Source organism: Spermophilus citellus, assembly GCF_964194105.1.
Source record: "Spermophilus citellus genome assembly, chromosome: 19".
Lineage (NCBI taxonomy): Eukaryota > Metazoa > Chordata > Mammalia > Rodentia > Sciuridae > Spermophilus > Spermophilus citellus.
In genome coordinates, this window is record NC_138201.1 from 18,339,158 (window position 1) to 18,358,328 (window position 19,171).

At 52.9% G+C, this 19,171-nt stretch overlaps 1 protein-coding gene across 1 annotated transcript in view; it reads right to left on the reverse strand.

Annotated features, from left to right (window-relative positions):
- Positions 1 to 19,171, reverse strand: part of LOC308638625 (uncharacterized protein C3orf20) — a 40,494-nt gene that overhangs the window by 20,266 nt on the left and 1,057 nt on the right. The window contains exons 2-8 of the mRNA XM_081276245.1: positions 12,910 to 13,547; positions 11,813 to 11,953; positions 9,599 to 9,718; positions 8,873 to 9,011; positions 7,793 to 8,068; positions 3,203 to 3,355; positions 1,993 to 2,113 (exon numbers count right to left, since the gene is read on the reverse strand). Of these exons, the coding sequence (XP_081132371.1) occupies positions 1,993 to 2,113; positions 3,203 to 3,355; positions 7,793 to 8,068; positions 8,873 to 9,011; positions 9,599 to 9,718; positions 11,813 to 11,953; positions 12,910 to 13,375 (1,416 nt within the window). The 5' untranslated portion in view covers positions 13,376 to 13,547. The remainder of the gene's footprint in view (positions 1 to 1,992; positions 2,114 to 3,202; positions 3,356 to 7,792; positions 8,069 to 8,872; positions 9,012 to 9,598; positions 9,719 to 11,812; positions 11,954 to 12,909; positions 13,548 to 19,171) is intronic.

Below are 19,171 nucleotides of genomic sequence, written 5' to 3' on the forward strand. Positions count from 1 at the left end.
AGGAGGAGGAGGAGGAGGAGGAAGAGGAAGAAAAGGAGGAAGAGGAGGAAGGGGAGGAGGAGGAGGAGGAGGAGGAGGTGGAGGAAGCAGAGGAGGAGGAGGAGGAGGAGGAAGAGGAAGAAAAGGAGGAGGAGGAGGAGGAGGGGAGGGGAGGAGGGAGAGGAGGAGGAGGAGGAGGAGGGGAGGGGAGGAGGGAGAGGAGGAGGAGGAGGAAGAGGAAGAAAAGGAGGAGGAGGAGGAAGGGGAGGAGGAGGAAGCAGAGGAGGAGGAGGAGGAGGAGGTGGAGGAAGAGGAAGAAAAGGAGGAGGAGGAGGAAGGGGAGGAGGAGGAAGAGGAGGGGGAGGGGAGGGGAGGAGGGGGAGGGAAAAGGGGAGGGGGAGGGGGAGAGGAGGGGGAGGGGAGGAAGACTTAGATGATTCCCCCAGAGAGGTCTTGGGGGTTTTCAGGGAGGAACCAGGGACACCAGAAATGGTCAATATTTGGGTAAAAACAAAGGGTCCGAGACAGCGTGCAACGTCCCCAGCCTGACACCCAATACCTCCTCCTCTCTCCACCTACCGCATCCTACGCACCTGGGTCCCACCTCTCATTCACAAAAAGCTTGGGAACTCTTTTTTTTGTAGTATTCAGGGTTGAAGCCAGGGGGCGCTCTATCACTGGGCTGCACCCAGAGCCTTTGTACTTTATCCTGATTGGGTCTTGCTAAACTGCGGAGGCTGGCCTTAAATTGGAGATCCTCCTGCCTCAGCCTCTCAAGCTGCTGGGATCAGAGGCCTGTGCCACCGTGCCTGGCAAAGCCACTGGGAGCTCTTGAAGACTTAGGGCTTAGGCTGCCTGCCCTCAAGCCATCTGCCGTCTTCGTGGAGACGAGGTTTTCACGCGGCTCTGGAGACGTAAACGCGATGACCACATGACAGTCCACCCTAGACTGAGTAGGAGGAACCCAGCTGGGCACTGGCCACACTCTGGAGAAGGCGACCGAAGGACCCACCTCACGACAGACCTGCGGAGTCAGAGCCTCCTGGAGGCCGGGCCTCGGATCTGCATTTCAGTTAAAGCCCAAAGGTGACTGTGCAATGCAGAGCCGAGGACCCTGTCACCACACAACTAACTGCAGAGGGCCTTGTCCCTGCCAGGCACTGCGAGGAGACACACGGGCGTGGGCTGGGGTGCCCGACCCCTGATTGGTGACCCCTAACTAGGGGGATTTTGTCCCTGGAGGCAAATTTGGCAATGTCTGGAGATGGCTTTGATTGTCCCCACTGGGAGAGGCTCTCCTCCTGGTACCCAGTGGGATTCTGCTAAACATCCCGTGAGACAGGGACAATGAAATAGTACCTGTCCCCAAGTGTCACTAGCACCAGGGATGAGAAACTGCCCTTGGTAAAGCCCTGAGCACATATGACCATTTAATATCACAAATTCAGTATCACTTGCTATGTACCAACTCTCTGAGGAACGACTAGACAGATGATCCAATGAGTGAGAAAAGGGTTCATGATCATCAGCCATCTGTCTCGACTCCTGGTTTGTTTGTTTTTTTTAATAATAAAGTTATAAATATAACAAAGACCTGGGGAGACCAGCACAGAATGGCTGACTTCCTCTACTGTCACGAAATAGGCATTCAAAAGAAAGCCACCAACTACTGTAATTGTCAACTTCAGAAAGTAAAGGAGCTGGGCCTGGCTCAGGAGGCTGAGGCAGGAGGCTCGCAAGTTGGAGGCCAGCCTCGGCCACTTAGCAAGGCGATGAGCAACTCAGTGAGACCTTGACTCTCAACAAAATGCGAAACAGGGCTGAGGATGGGGCTCAGTGGTGGAGTGCCCCTGAGTTCAATCCCCGCCCCAAAAAGTAAAGGATATTTTTACAATAAAATGTAATAATATTCATAGTAAAATTTCAGTAGGAACAATAGTGCCAGTTAGAGGATGGTGCATTGGAGGCCAGCCTCAACAAAAGCTGCCGCCCACCCCCACTGCCCAGCCCTACCTTGTACTCCAGGGAGAGCAGACTTTCCGTCTTGGAGGTCCAGCTCCACTTGTGGACGGTGTAGCCCTTGTGGTCATTGGTCGTCCCGCCTTCATCATCGAAGACCAAGACGTACGGGGAGCTGGGAGAGACGCTGGAGTGAGAAGCCACTGCCAGGCCCTGGAGGGACACCCTCATCCCCACGGGCAGGTCCCCTGTCTAGGATGTTCTGAGGTCCCCTGGCACCTGTTGAGGCTCTGGGGGGGTCTGTAGGAAGCGCCATTCTGAGGAGGATCGACAGCATCAGGCCAAACCCCAAGGAGGGAGGAAATGAAATTTGTGCTCTGAACATATGACTTAGCAGGCATCAAAATGGGAACTGGCACACTTAAAATATGAGAATAACTCCTTCCTTTTAAGAAGTGTTCCTTGCCAGACACCGTGGTGCACTCCTGTAATGACAGCAGCTTGGGAGGCTGAGGCAAGAGGCTCGCAAGTTGGAGGCCAGCCTCAGTAAAAGCAAGGCACTCATCAACCTAGTGAGACTCTTTTCTCTCAAGAAAATACAAAATAGGGCTGGGGATGGGGCTCAGTGGTCGAGTGCCCCCGAGTTCACTCCCTAGTACCCTCCTTCAAGCAAAAAAAGAACAGTTCCTATGGAAAGTCACATAAAAATCAGCCTCTGGCTGGGGGAAAAAATATGTGCTTCTCTTAAGAGACACACAGAAGTGCTATGCGTGCCTCTCCTTCACCCGTTCCTGAGACAAGATGCTTTTCACCACTAAAGAATTCTTCTGGAAGCCAGGCATGGTGGTGCACGCCTGTGATCCCAGCAACTTGGGAGGCTGAGGCAGGGGGGATTGTAAGTTCAAGGCCAGCCTCCGCAACTCGGTGAAACCCTTCTCAAAATAACAAGGCCTGGTGGTAGAAGGCCCCTGGGTTCAATCCCCAGCATGCAGGAAAAGGAAGAAGGAAGGAAGGAAGGAAGGAAGAATTCTAGAACTGTCACCAACAATCAAGATCTCCGGGGGCCTGGTGGAGGAGGACTTAGGGAGTAGCCCTTCTCATTGGCTGTACCCAGGGCTGTGTTCCTGCAGACATTGCCAGGCCCCGGCCTCGCTGCCTCCTTGGACCTCTGAACACCACCTTGTCCTCCCTTAAGAGGGACTCTCGGTCACCATTCAGTGCCCCCACCACCTGAAGGGGCTGGGACCCCCCACTGCCCACTTACTGGGACTTTGCGTTATAGTGGACATAGCCGTGGCCTTCGGCGCTGAACAGGGCCAGAAAGGTGAAGTTAGGTGTGTCACTAAAAAGACAGGTGATGGCTCTGGCCCGGCAGCAGGTCGGGATCTGACACATGGCGACGTTTCCAGAAGGATAGCTGGCGGGAAGAGTCAAGGACAACTAGAGCCGACGCTTCCCTTCTCTGCTCCAGGGCCCCAGGCTGGCAAATCTACACGTCACCTACCTGGTGCCGCCTTCTCTGGCTTGGAGAGCTCGCCCGCACTTTGCATAGGGCACGACCAAAGGATTCCGGAGACCACCCAGGGCCCCGGGGGTTTCCCTGAATCTTCTTGCCGCCCACCTTGTGGAGGATGGTCTTGTCATCATCTCACACAGAAGAGTTTCCTGGGCTTCACGGGTTTGGGGGACATGGAACTTTCAGTGCTAACATCAGTCAAGTCCTGGGAAACCAAGGACCAAGGTCATTCTCCTGATGGGGAGTCCAAGCTGTAGAAAGTGTTCCATGTCACACCCCAAGGAAATCGGTGGCAGAGCCAGGATCTGATCTCTGGAGACATTTAGTTCTGCCAGGCTGCCTCCAATCTAGGAGAAAGAGTGATTTTCCCTGTCGATTTCCCGCCAAAGAGGCTACCAGAAGCATTAATCCTGACTGGGGAGGACACAGTGTTGGTGGCTACTGTCTGGCGTGCTGGGGTTTCAGAAGTGGTACCCTGGACACTTCAGTGATTGGCACTGGGATCTACTCTCCTAAATAATTATGGTCAGCTGAAAAGCGAAGAAATTAACAGATAGAAATAATAACAATAATAATAATAATAATAATAATAATAATAATAATAATAATAATAATAAAAATAACCTAAAAGAAATCCTGGAGCTGAATGTACTGAAATAAAAAATTCACTAAACAAATTCAACAGCAGATTAGAAGTACTAGAAGAAAAAAAAATCATTGTATTCAAAGATAAGTCCGTTAAAATTATCCAGAAGAATTGGTTGCAGAAAGAAAAGAGAATAAAGAAAAGTAATGAATTCAGAGTGGCCTCTGGGAGGCCGTCCAACGTACCAACACATGCATCATGGTCCCCTGACAAAGCTAGAGAGAGAAGAAAGAAAGAGTATTCGAAGAAATAATGGCTGACACTCCTCTAATTTGATGAAAGGCATGAATCTGCATATTCCAACTTCAAGTAGGATTGATTCAACGATCTTTCACACTGAAACACAGTTCAATTAAACCATCCAAAGAAAAAAGCAGAGAATCTTGAAAACAGCAAGAAACTCACGTAAGAGGGACCTTCAAGAAGATCAATAGCTGGTTTCCCAACAAAAATCTAAAATTGAGTATTCCTGTATTTTCTGTTGGAATTTTTCCTTTTGAAATATGGTTTGAATGATAAATAATAAAGCAACAATTACCCATCTGTTAACGGGCAGAGAGTGCACCTACGAAGGTGTAGTTTCTGATAACAATAATTTAAAAGGGAGGGGTGGAGCTATTTAGGAACCAGAGTTTTATATACTATTGAGGGTTTTTGTTAATTCAAATGATTTTATCAGTTGTCGTAACCGTTTCCTAGGGTTATTATACCAAAGTGCACAAAGTTCCAGATAGACATGAATTTTGGGGATACACTATAAATCCACTATCAAGGTAATCACTAAGAAAATAAGTATATGAGGAAAAGGAAATTGGAAGTGAATCAAAATGGCATGCTACAAAAAAAAAAATCAAATACAACAGAGCCAATAATGGAGGGAAAAAAAGACGTCAGATATGTAGAAAACCAGTAGTAGATTTAAGTGCTTCCGAATTGGAAATTACTTTAAATGTAAGTGGACTAAACTCTCCAACCAAAGGGCAGTGACTGGCAGAATGTGTGTTTTTAAAAAAGAAAAAAAAATGTCGCAGCTCTATGAGGTTGACTCCATTTAGATCCAAAGACACAACTTGGGTGAACGTGAAATGATGGACAAAGGTATTCTATGCAAATTGGGACCAAGAGAGAATACGATATACTGATAGTACACAAAACAGACTTCTGGTCCAACATTTTTACAAGTGACAAAAAAAGAACACTACAGATTCAGAAAAGGGTGAATATCTCAAGAATGTATAAGATCATAGATAAATACGCAACTTTTTTGTTTTTGAGCTATATGAAGCAAATTAACAGAATTAAAGGAAGAAGCAGCTTTGTCATAAGAGTTGGAGACATCGCTGTCTCACCTTCCGTAATGGGTAGACAGAACATTGATCAGGTATTAGAGGACCTGAACACAGTGTCAAATAACAGACCTAACAGGCAACGTACAGGACGCTGTAGCAGAACCCACATTCTCAACTTGCCCAGAGTCATTCTCTGGTGTGGGCAACACATGAGCCACAAAATAAGTCTCAATAAATTTAAAAAAAAATTTTTTTTTGGTTGTTGATAGACTTTATTTATTTATATGTGGTGCTGAGAATCGAACTCAGTGCCTCACACAGGCCAGGCAAGTGAGCTACCACTGAGCCCCAGCCCCCCCAATAAATTTTTAAAAGATTGAAACCAGAGACAGTATCTCCCTGGATCACAATTGGGTGAAACTGGAAATCACCTGTAACCTGTGCAAGGCTAGCACTTTACCAAGTGAGCTCCATCCCCAGTCCTAGAAGCAACTGGATTCTAACAAGAGGGGCGAGGCCATTTGCTGGGGACAAACGTTGTTGGGACAACTGGCTATCCAGAGGCACGAGAAGGAAATTGGATGTGAGCTCACGCCACTTGCAAAAAATCAACTTGAAATACAGCGAAGACCAAAGTGGAAGAACTGTGACTCTCAAACTCTTGGGAGAGACTGTAGGGGTGAATCTCGATGGTTTGGGGTTTGGCGATGGTTTCTAAAATGTTAATCCAATGACATAAGCAACCACAGCAGCAAAAAAAACGTGACTTCATCAGAATGAAAACTTGGGGGGGCTGAGGCTCGCTTGATATCCTGGGGACCCAGAATAGGGTTCATGAGGGCCCCAATTTCGGCCCCCAGCACCGCCCCCCAATAAAACTATTATCCACCAAAGGGTGACATCAAGAGAATGGAGAGGCACTTCAAAGTCTCAGGGAAATGTTTTCAGGTCGTAGATCTGATAAGAAGGTAGATGTACAGTATTGTCACTTTTGCTGAGAAGAAGCTTTTGGGTTGATTCCATCCCATTGACTGATTCCTGGTTTTAATTCTTGCTCTCTAGGGTCTTATTAAGGAAGTCGGGGCCTAGTCCCACGTGATGGCGATTGGGACCCACTTTTTCTTCTGCTAGGTGTAGGGTCTCTGTGCTAATCCGAGGTCCCTGATCCACTTTGAGTTGGGATCTGTGCATGGTGACAGACAGGGGCTCAATTCCATTTTGCTGCATGTGGATTCCCAGTTTTTCCCAGCGCCATTTGTTGAAGACGCCTCTTTGCTCCAGTAGGTTCGGGGTCCTGTGCACCCTGGCCATGGATGAGCTCCTCATCTTTGATACGCATCATTGCCAGGATGGGGGTCCCTGTTGGGGCATGTCACCTGAGCCAGCTGCAATGAACCAAAGATTTTGTGGGGGGGGCCTCAGAATTTGGGAACAGGTGAGAGAATAAAGATTGCAGCTCCCCCCTCTCCCAGGTCACCCCCAGGGAACCCGACGGCACAGACACGCCTCTCGAGGGTCTCGGGGGGACCCTGCTGTTCAATGTAGTAAGGAGTCAGGAGCAGGGGAGGGGAGCCGGGAGCCCCAGGACCCATCAGAGGCAGCAGCTGCCCCCAGGAAGAAGTTTTTGTCACGCTGGGAAAACCTGAGGGTGCCCTGGAGGCAGGGCTGAGGGGACAGTGACAGTAGATTTATCTGCAGCCAGAGAAAGGAGCCTTCTTTGTCGGGGCCCTTAAATCCCGAATTCCCAGTTAAGAGGAGGGCCCTAAATCCAGGCCAGGAAGCCCTCTCTCCTTTGAGGCTTTGCCACCAGATTCCTTTCGTGACAAGGAGTAGGTGGCACCACCCCTTTGGGTCTGCCACGCGCCCCTGATACTCGGTGCCCGTCTGTAAATAAAGTAACCCCGCTCACCCCACCGTGAGGTACAGTCCCCTCCCAGGACGCGCCCTCCAAAGAGAGGTGGCTTTTCAAAGTGTGGGGTCTTCTAAATCTGGGCCTGGGGGACGCTGGGTGTCCTGCACCGTGGGCCAGGCCTGGTGAGCAGGGGGGGCTCTGGCCGGGCCTGGAGCATCTGGGGTAAGGCTCAGACTCTGCAGACGTGGACCTTTGGGGTCCTTCGGGCAGGGACCTGGGGGTTAACCACTGAGACAGGGACAGAGAAGCAAAGAAAGATCCTCCGCTCTCAGCTGGGACCTGCCTGGGGACAAGAGCCTGGCAGGGACCTGGGGCCTGGCACCTGGGGGGCCTCAGCTGGGGCTCCCTCCTCTGGCCCTCCTGAGAGGGAGCTGGGTGGACTGACCCCCTGGAGGGCCACCACGGGCTTCTCGAGTGGCAGTCACCAAGTCACCACGGAGGCTGGGCCAGTCCCCACGCTCCCTGGGGTTGGGACAGGCACAAAAGGATATTAAACGAAGGAGGAGCCGTCGTAGAAAGAGTAGTGCAGCTTGGCGGTCTTCTTGGGCACCTTCCACTCCTGAGAGGGGCGCAGCAAGGACGCGGCCTGGGCGGGGGCCTGGTGCGGGAAGGGTGTCGCCACAGGAGCGCACACCACGTGGGACGGCTGGACCCCGAGCGCCTGCGCGTCCCCCTTGGAGGGGTGCAGGGGCAGCTTGGTGGAGTAGTTGCGGAGGATCGTGGGGTAGAAGACGCTCTTGCCTTTCCACGAGGTCCTCTCTGCTTCTCTGCAGCCAAGGAGACCAAAGAATTTTCCAGAAGCCACAGCGCGTCCCCAATAATCAAGTGTCCCCAGTACGCGTCCCTGTCCTCGGCATCCTCGGGAGGAACTAGAAGGTGGCAGTCCCCCGACACCAGCCCTGGACTGACGGCTAGCTGGAGGGTGGGGACCAGGACCTATGGGGGTGGGGATGTGCCCAGGAGGGGGCTTGGGACACTCTGCTCAGCCCCCACCTCCGTCCTGAGGTCCTGGGAAGAGAACTTCTTTCCAGAAGGTCATAGAACCAAGGTAAGGGGGGGGGGCTGTCAGCTGCCCATGTCCTGGCCCAGTGACCCCCAGGGACATATGTGACTGAGATGAGAATAGATTTTTAAATCCTTGATGGTCTGGCTCCTCGGGAGAAATCCTGGACCATTTGCTCAATCGTAAATACTGTGAATCACCTACATCAACGCTTTTTGTTTGTGTTGAGAGCTTTCTTTCCCTTTTGGCGGGAGAGCACATGACACATTGTGTTAAGAAATTCACGACCAGGAAGGGCGCCTGGTCGTCTCAGCAACTCGGGAGGCTGAGGCAGGAGGATCGCAGGTTTGAGGCCGGCCTCCGCAACTGAGCCACTCCAAGCCACTTAGAGAGACTCTGTCTCAAAATCCAAAGTGAAAAGGGCTGGGGATGTGGCTCCGCGGTGAAGAGCGCCCAGGGGTTCGATCCCTGGTTCCCCAAAACCAAACCAAACCAAAACACTCGGGGGGCTTTGGGCCAGGGAGGGTTTTCTGAGAACACCTGTCCCCTCCCCGTCACAGGCACTCACATGAGGCGACACATCTCCTGCAGCTTCTCCCGAGCCTCGGGACAGGGGTCATTGAACTCCACACTTTCAGGAGAGGGTCCCACTGTTCGCTGAGGGGGTGACAGACTCGAGTCCTCTAGGATCTTGAGTTTGCCGGGACCTGGAGGCCAAGAGGTTAGGGGGTGGCTCTTAGGACACAGGAGTCACTCGACCTTCAGAGTGGCTTAATGACTGAGGGTCAGTGACTGAACCCTGCCACTAGTGCTTTCAGGGTTCAAAGTTAACAAAGCAGAGACCCCGACCGTCCCCGGCCCCGGAGGGTGGCCCCTGCTCGTCCCTCTCCTAACCCCCGATGGCCCCCGGCCTGGACTCCAGCCAGTAGCCAGTGGCTGCGACGCACCAGCAGAATTTAATGTCTAAATTCATAATTGGAAAAAGAAAGGGTCACGTCACGGGGGGCAGGGGTGGGCACAAGACAGACGGTCATTGACCCCACAGCCTCATTTGGGGACAACAACCAGGGCCTGGTGGGTTTGGGATCCAACACGTTTGTGGAGACTCTAGTCCCCCCGATGGCTGTGGCCAGATGGATCTGAGCCTGGACAGAGGGGCCAGCACCTCTGTTCCCTCCAATTAGGAGCCCAGGTCTGACCATCCCGCCAAGGGAACTCTGTGGTCTCCTGTCTTGGCAGCCCCCCACCACATGTCCCCCACAGAGGGCCCTGAGGTCCTGCTGGGGACCCCCACCTGTTTTCTTCTTGATCTCCTTCCCGGTGGACAGGGAGAAGCTGAGGCACGCGGTGGAAGACTGGTAGATGAGCTGGTAAGGCGAGTTCACACCCATGGCCGACATGTTCGTGAGGGACTCTGGGAGGAACAGAGGGGGGTGTCTTCTTTCCGTTTATCATCTTAATTTTTTTTTTTTTTGTTCCGGGGATTGAACTCAGGGGCCCTCGACCACAGAGCCCCCTCCCCAGCCCTATTTTGTATTTTATTTAGAGATAGAGTCTCCCTGAGCTGCTTAGGGCCTCACTTTGGCTGAGGCTGGCTTGGAACTCACAATCCTCCTGCCTCAGCCTCCCGAGCCACTGGGATGACAGGTGTGTAGTCTCACTTCCGGCAATGACATAGATTTTTTAATGTTTCCCTATAAAAACTTTTAACAGTAATTTAAAAAAAAATTTAGATGTTGATGGACCTTTATTTTATTCATTTATTTTTCTGTGGTGCTGAGGATTGAACCCAGGGCCTCACACGTGCTAGGTGAGCGCTCTACCACGGAGCCACCACCCCAGCCCAACGGGGAGTACTTTTAAGCACTTAAAATGAACACTTGGGAATCTACTAAGCTTAAGATATAAAAGATCAGGGCTGGAGTGGTACCTCGGTGGCAGAGCACTCGCCTAGTACTTTCAGGGCCCTGGGTTCGATCCTCAGCACTACAGAAAAATAAGTAAATAAAGGTGTCGTGTCCAATAAGATAACAAATAACCCAATCAACAAATGGGCCAAGGACCTGAACAGACACTTCTCAGAGGAGGACATACAATCAATCAACAAGTACATGAAAAAATGCTCACCATCTCTAGCAGTCAGAGAAATGCAAATCAAAACCACCCTAAGATACCATCTCACTCCAGTAAGATTGGCAGCCATTAAAAAATCCAACAACAACAAGTGCTGGCGAGGATGTGGGGAAATGGGTACACTTGTACATTGCTGGTGGGACTGCAAATTGGTGCGGCCAATTTGGAAAGCAGTTTGGAGATTCCTGGGAAAGATGGGAATGGAACCACCATTTGACCCTGCTATTGCCCTTCTTGGACTATTCCCTGAAGACCTTAAAAGAGCATGCTACAGGGATACTGCCACATCGATGTTCATAGCAGCACAATTCACAATAGCTAGACTGTGGAACCAACCCAGATGCCCCTCAATAGATGAATGGATAAAAAAATGTGGCATCTATACACAATGGAGTACTATGCAGCAATAAAAAATGACAAAATCATAGAATTTGCAGGGAAATGGATGGCACTAGAGCAGATTATGCTTAGTGAAGCTAGCCAATCCCTAAAAAACAAATACCAAATGTCTTCTTTGATATAATGAGAGCAACTATGAACAGAGTAGGGAGGAAGAGCAGGAGGAAAAGATTAACATTAAACAGAGAATTGAGGTGGGAGGGAAAGAGAGAGAAAAGGGAAATTGCATGGAAATGAAGGGAGACCCTCATTGCTATACAAAATTACATATAAGAGGTTGTGAGGGGAATGGGAAAATAAACAAGGAGAGAAATGAATTACAGTAGATGGGGTAGAGAGAGAAGATGGGAGGGGAGGGGAGGGGGGATAGTAGGGGATAGGAAAGGTAGCAGAATACAACAATTACTAATAGGGCATTATGTAAAATTGTGGATGTGTAACCGACGTGATTCTGCAATCTGCATTTGGGGTAAAATTGGGGGTTCATAACCCACTCCAATCTAATGTATGAAATATGATATGTCAAGAGCTTTGTAATGTTGTGAACAACCAATAAAAAATAAAATTAAAAAAAGAGAAGGCCCAGGGATACAAAAAAAAAAAAAAAAAGGTGTCGTGTCCTAGTACAGCTAAAAACAAATATTTTTTTAAAAAACCTATAAAACATCACTGGGGGAAAGAAAATCAGCTTTTCTCTGCCTGTCGCTATTGTTGGGGACGGGTGTGAGTGCTCCATCCACCCCCTCCTGGTGTCCCCTGGTCCAAGGGGACCACCGTGCATTGATAGGGACACTGCCCCAATGTCCCGGCCACTCCACACAACTCTGCAGTCACCCTTCCTGTCTGACTTCCTCACGGAGGTCCCCAGGCAGCTCCCGGTGGGGACTCTCCAGCCTCCCTGCGGCACCTGAGGACCCCTGAGGCCCCACGCCCACCTGCCTGATCCCCCCCTGGCTGGCTGAGGCCGGGTGCCCACCTCTCCCGGCGGGCCCTGCGCTGTAGCCCTTCCTCCCGACGGTGCCCATCAGGTAGTCGAAGGCGGTCTCCTTGGCACTGAGGTGAAGGAGCTGGCTGGCCTCCACGAAGCGCCTGGTGATGTCCATGGGGTTGGCACCTGCTAAAGGACGGTTCTGGGCAACACATGTCCCTCCCGGCACAGGCTGCCGCCTGCAGAGCACCTTTTGCAAATGGCCCCGGGAATAAGGGCAGAGTGGACAGACACCCTAAGGTCAGCCAGGGGGTCAAGGAAAGGGTCTCGTGGCCCATCAGGGGACGCTTTATCCTCTGTCCCTGTCACTGTCTCTTCCCGCCCATGGGCCTGGATGCAGAGGCTGCAGGCATCTGAATGATGCACCATCCAGCAGCCTCTACTGCGGAGGCTGCCCTAGTGGCGACCTTGACCTTGGGATGATGCTCTCCCCTGGGAGGCACCCTGATGCTTGTGTCTCCCCTGTTGGTGGCTGGACTGGTCCGTTGAGGATCTGGGTTTGCAGACTACCCCACCCGTCGGCCCTGCTGGGGTCCCTTGTCCCCACCTCCACAGAGCACCCCAGACTCCTCCTGCCAGACTCCTGGCCACCCACCGTCCCCACTACTGACCTCCCAATCCCGGTTCTGTGGAGCTGGGGCCCCGGGAGAGAGTGGGAGGACCAGGAGGCCGTGGGGAGGTGCGATCCCATGTCACCTGCGGCCACCTCTGATTTCCTTCTACGTACTTATTGGGTCTCCCAGTGCCTGGGCCCAGAGGGTCTGGACTTGGGGGTGGCTCTGGATTGTGTGATGTGTGCACCTCTGTGAGGAGCTGCCTGGGGTGGGACCAGGTCTAGGGTCAGAATTCGCACACGTCTCCCTGGCCGCAGCCTGGACGTGGCTCTGCCCCTGTGTCGTGCTCCTGGGTTTGGCTGTGACCTGTCACATGAATCAGGTGTGGGACTTTGCACCTGTGCTATCAGGTCAGAGCTCTAGAAGGTTCAGATTCTGGAGGATTCTGGATTTTGTTTGGGACGCTGGGCGCGGTGGATGTGCATCTGCCCGCCTGGGCCATAAGGGGGCTGGGGGACCTGGTGGCCTTACCCGAGGCGGACTCGAGCATGGCCTTCATCTTCAGGGTGAGGAGCTCGGTCAGCAGGTGGATGGACTGTCGCTGGAACCTGTGCAGGGTCTCCTGGCCCGTGTGGCGGGCGGGGATGGGAGAGGGGCCAGACAGCTTGGCTGAGCCCGCGGCCATGGGCAGGGTGGACGGCGCGGGTGGAGCTGGGGGTGGCTTCTTCTGGACCAGGGATGGCACCGGGGTGGGTTCCACGGGTGGCACTGGGGGACATCCGAGGCTGACGTCCAGGCCCGGGATGCTGGACGCGGTGGGCACCGCGGGGTCGGTGATGAGCTCCTCCCAGGTGAACTCGAAGATGTTCCTGATACCCTTGGGGACAGCAATGCCCGCGCCGCGGCACAGGATGAGGAGCTTGGAGACGCGGGCCAGCAGCCTGGGGGCCAAGGCCGTGTACTGCTGGTACAGCTCGCGGTGGCCCGTGTCACTCATGCTGCCCACGCGTGCCCGCTGCTAGGTGACACTGTCCATCTCAGGGGGACACAGCTGCGGCTGTTGAGGGGCGCCTGAGAGCACACGGCCTGGTCTACAGAGAAGCCTTGGGGACAGACGGAGTGGCAGGGCTCAAGGGGCCTTTACAGACCATGGATCCCGAGGTTCCTCCCTGGGAAAGAGAAGGAACCAGGGTGGGTCCCCCCAGCAGGACCAAGGCTGCCCACCCTCCCGTCTCTCCCTGAAGGGCCTGAGGGTGGTCCCCCAAAGTCTCCCACAGGAGGAGTCTGGGGGGCTGGGGATACTCAGGCCCGGGAGCAAAGCAAGGCCCCAGGTACCTTTTGAGAGATCCAAGGGTGGACCCCGTACTTGTGGCCTATTGATAAAAGGCTACGGAAACAGAAGGACATTGCCTTGGCTTTCTCCCCAGAGACGGGGGACAGGGAACGTCCTGGTCACACATGGGGACAGGCATGGCACTGTCCAATGTGCATGTCCCAGGGCCCACAGGAAAGCCTGCTGAGAAGGCACTTTCCTAGTTCAGTGACCAGTAAGCTGCTGAGGCTGCCTTTGAACTGGAGATCCTCCTGCCTCAGCCTCCCCAGCTGCTGGGATGACAGGCCGGCACCACCGCGCCTGGCTGGTTTCTTTATTGTATTTTGAGACAGGGTCTTGGTCAGTGGCTGAGTCTGGCCTGGAACTTACGATCCTCCTTCCTCATCAAATCTAAGACATCGTGATTGGAACACAAACAAGCAGACACTGTCCTACTAGAAGGACAAAATAGATGAATCCTAGACTTATCACAATTTCCGAGATGCTGAAGTGTGGAAAATGTATGTTCTAAAATTCTGTGGACTATGATGAAGATTTTTCCACGTTGCTACACCCCATTGAAGCCTTTGAGTGCTTCTCAGGGTGGGCAATGGGGCAGTGGGTTTAACAGATTGGTGTACCTCACGTTGATTTTTTTTGCTTTTTCTTTTTTGTACCAGGGATTGAACCCAGGGGCACTTAACCACTGAGCCACCTCCTCAGCCCTTTGTACTTTATATCAAGAGACAGGATCTCGCTCATTTGCCTAGAGCCTCACTGAGTTGCTGAGGCTGGCCTCCAACTTGTGATCCTCCTGCCTCAGCCTCCCAAGCTGCTGGGATTATAGGCCTGTGCACAGCCTCATGTTCTACTGGTTGGCACATCAAGGGGCTCCTTGGGTCTCTCTGCTGACCTCCCTGCTTTGCAGATGCAGAAACGTTGCATGTACAGAACAAAGGAACCACTTAGAGTCTTGGTCATCTGGGCAATCAGCCAGAGGCCTGTGACATTTTTCATTTCTTTCTTTCCAAGTCAGGATTCAAAGGGACAGAGGATAACGATGAAGACAACCCTCCCATGTCCTTGTCCTGTTTGCTGGTTTGGGACATCTAAGTTTAGAACCTCGCATCAGTCCCTAAAGAAGCCCCTTCGCTGTCACTCCATGGCCCCTGATCCCTGGGTGACCCCCAGCCTCCTGTCTGTCTCTATAGATCTGCCTGTTCTGGGATTCCCCACAAATGCATCTACACAATCTGTAGTCTTTGTGGCTGGCTTTTTTCCCCCCACTTGGTGTGACATTTCTGAGATTCTTCCGTGCTGCGACAGGCGGAAGAACTTGGTTGCTATTTATGACTGAATAAAGATCTCTGGGCACAGAGATTACTCCACGATCCGCTGCCCTGTTTGTCGGTGGATGCACATTTCAGTTTGTTTCCAATTTCCCGCGATTTTGAGCAACACGGTGACCAATGCACACTCAAGTTTCTGCTCGCGGGGTCCACAAGTTGTCCCTGCTATCCAAGTTTGGTGGTCCCAGCCGGCAGGCTTGTCACAGAGTTGCCGGCGAGGGCGCGGGAAGGGTTTTGTGGGTACTGCTGGGTCATATACCAAAACTCAATGCGTCCCTTTTTGAAGAACTGCCTGTTTCCCGACGTGGCTGCGCCCTGTGTGGACCCACAGCAGTGTCGTGAGGACTCCGATTTTCCCATGTCCTTGTCCACACCTGTTACATCTTTTGGATTCCAGGGTCATCCCAGTGGATGTGAAGTGACACCTTGGAGGACCTTTCCTGTGCTTGCTTATTAAGAGACAGGATCTCACTGAGTTGCCTGGCACCTCACTGAGTTGCTGAGGCTGGCCTCCAATTTGTGATCCTCCTGCCTCAGCCTCCCAAGCTGCTGGGATTATAGGCCTGCATCTTCTTTGGAGAAATATCTATCCAGATTCAAAGACTGTTTTTAGAAGAAATGCTATCTCTATTCTAATGCCTAGATGACCTGTTTATGGTCACATCTCTTCAAAGCTCAGCTAGAAGTGACCACGCCCGTGACTAGTTTGGCTAGGGAGAGGAAGACGAGAGCTGTTGGCTACAAGACCCTGAGCTGTCTTTCACAGGAGACTGCCTTCCTTCGTAGAAAAAACAACACTTTTCCTTTAGCCACTACCCTTCCTGCCCAGATGGGATGAGACGGCTGCAGTTCCAGCAGCCATTTTGAGACATGAGGTTACCCTGAAGAGGAAAGCTATGCATTACCCCCCATCATCCCTTCACCATCTACCTCCAAACTCCTCTGGCCCCAGACTGAGCCACTCATGTCCTTAAGCCACTTAATTCAGATCTCGGTTCATCCTGACTGACAACCAGTCCCACGAGATCATCTCTCCTTTCCGTTTATTCAGTTTTTATGTTGCCATTCATCTTTAGGTCACTGAGATGTGGGCCTTGCCCCGGAGCCGCTCAGTGGCTGACAAAACAGGACGGTGGCAGTGACTCTCCGTGGAGAGACGTCCACAGACATCCAAGGAAGGGAGTCAAAGGAAGCGGTACTGCTGGATGCTCCTGGGGATGAGCCAGAGCTGCCAGGCGCACAGGAAGGGGGGCTCCTGGCCACAGGAACAGAGGGGTCCAGAGCACACTTCAGAGGGTGGAGGTCCGGGAGGGCCTGGGGGAATGGGGAGGTGGCCTAGAACCAGAGCAGGGGCCACGCTTGTCATGAAAGGCTCCATACAGACCCCACCACGGGCCACAGGATGACTGTGGTCTCACAAGGTGGTGAGGGAGCCCCATTTGCTACTGACTAGTGAGGCTGTGGCCACCATACCTGTGGCATCTGGGTGCCGTGGCCAGGTCAGTGTGAACACACCCACTGTGCGGCAAGCGTAGCACGTGCAAATTACGCGTGGTACAGAATACACAAGGGTCATAACTAGGGAGCTGGTCTGGGTGTTTTCTCTATTTTGAATCATTAGAGTGTTCTACTTATAAAAGCAAATTTGTTGTGAAAGTGTATTTGTCAGCATTGAGCTACTACAACAAAATGCCTGAGACAGGCTGCTTAGGAAGCAAAGAGGTTTATTTGGCTCAGCGTGGAGGTGGTTCAAGGGCATGGTGTTGGGTATGTTCTTGGCTGTGTTATTCAACGTGGAAGGGTGTGTGTGTGTGTGTGAGCTGACATTGCCAAAGAGCAAGTCACAGAGACAGACAGACAGACAGACACACACACACACACACACACACACACACACACACGAGTCCCATGATTCCTCTGTAGGCACAGGCCCTGTGGCCCCAGAACCTTCCATTAGACCTGACCTTTTAAAGGTTCATAGCAACTCCCAATGCCGTCCCCTGCAGATGAGCCTTCAATGGCAAAGGACCCTCAGGGGACAGTCAACCAACACACACACTGTGGCCAACAGGCTGCTTAAGCCACCAGGAGCCCCCATACATCTTGTGTTCACTGTCCCTTGAACGCAGCAGGAGGCTAGCAGAGGGGCTGATGTATACCCCTCGGACCCTACAGTGTCTGCACAGACAGAATCACCTAATGACACATTCCCATCCTTAAGTGGTGCATGACAGCACTCGACTATGTCACCTTTAGTGGAAGTTGTCCCATGTGAAGTCTCATCTCTGCAAATGGGGGCAGGGACTGCTGGTCCCTGTCCCTTCCATAGTCTACCATGCTAAGTCTGGGGTGCCCAAGAGCCAGAAACTGAAAACTATCTGTGATACGGACATCTGACAGAGAGCCTGAGGGACCCACAGAGGTGGCCAGCAGCAAAGTTTCATGAGGCCACTCCCACAAAATAAAACTTAAAAATCATATAAGAAATGTTAAAAGGATATAAGGAACGACTCAATAAATCCAACACATTTTTTTTTTTTTTTTTGGACTGGACTGAATCCGGGGCACATTAACTTTGAGCTACGTCCCCAGTCGTTTTTATTTTTTTTTTTGACAGCTGGCTAAGCTGCTGGCCTCCACCTTGCGATCCTCCTGCCTCAGCCTCCTGACCTACTGGGATTACAGGCGGGCACCCTGCACCCAGCTCTCCACGTTTTCTGACAAACTGCTGCCAGGTCTCCTCTGTCCCAGGGCGGGGTGCAGGACAGAGGAGGAGGAAAGCTCAGGGTCTGTCCTGAGGGACGCTCGGGGAGAGGAAGCTATGGGCAGTCAGATGCTCCTAGTCGGGCAGAATGGGGACGCAGAGGAGGAGACGGCACTGGACAGCCTCGAGCTGGCTCAGGCCCTCGATGACCATGAACGTGGGTTTGAGCCTGGGACTGTGATGTTCCCACGGGTCCCGCGGGACACTGGTCCCCACCTCCCAGGCTGGAGGATGAGTGTGTTGGTGCTGGTGCAGGGGGAACAGGTGACGAGCAAGTCATGTCCTTGGGAACAGTAAACAGAAACAGGACACCTGGCCCTGCCAGCAGGGAGGCCGGGGGACCCGGGTGGAGACTGTGCAGGCAGAGCGGGCACCGACCTGAGGAGCCATTGTGGGTGGAAATGTCCCCACGGAAAGCTCTAAGGAGGCTGGGCCCCCGGTCACCTGCTCCTGCCTCTCCTGGCCCTCTCCTCCAGCTCCTGGCTCTCCGGGGCCAGGAAGCCTCTCGGTAAAGGCCTGAGGCTGGGACGGTCACATGCTGCAATGACCAAGGGGACAAGACACTGGGTGGGCGCCAGGTGCCGTGCTGTGGTGGCCTGGCCCACAGGACAGTTAGACAGACACTTGTTGGAGCTTCTCAGCAGGGACAGAGGGGGACGGGCCAGCTGGGGCAGATGTTGGATGAAGGAGCCGCCCGGGGTGGACTGTCCAGAGAACCCTCCTCCTCACCAGGGGGCATCTGGGATGCCCAGGGCCACTGCGGAGGTGGCTCTCCTGACAGGGCCCACTGCAAAACATAAAGTGACCAGCCCACTGACCAAGTGGGGCCTCTGCCCAGAGCGATGGCCAAGGGGAGGGCTTCAGAGACTGTCCAGTGCCGTCTCCTCCTCAAAGTCAGAGATGCCCCAGCCACTGTGTCCCTAATAGTGACGCGGACAGGTGACAATCAGTGTCGCCTTGATGGACTGTGAGGGGCAGCTCCAATTTCAAAATGTTAAATGAAATGAAGAAACAAAGGACCTTGAACACCAAGGACACGTCCCTGCGAAACCATCACAGACCAGAGCTCGGCAGCAGGCAAGAGGGGCTTCGGGTGAGGGTGACCGTTTTTGGCAAGAAGACAAATGACAACCGTGTCCCCACAGGGACAGCAGCACGGTGCTCAGAAGGGTCTGTGACGGGGAGAGGGTCCCCCTCCTGGACTTTCTGAGCCACGGCAGCTGGGCGTGGACGGCGGCCTGGACGAGTGGGGGGACAGGACGGTCAAGTTCAGGGACGTCTCAGAGGCGCCACAGGCCCCAGGGAAGGTGCCCCAGGCCGCGGCCACCAGGGGGACCTTTCTGGGGCAGGGAGAGGGTGGCCGTTGGG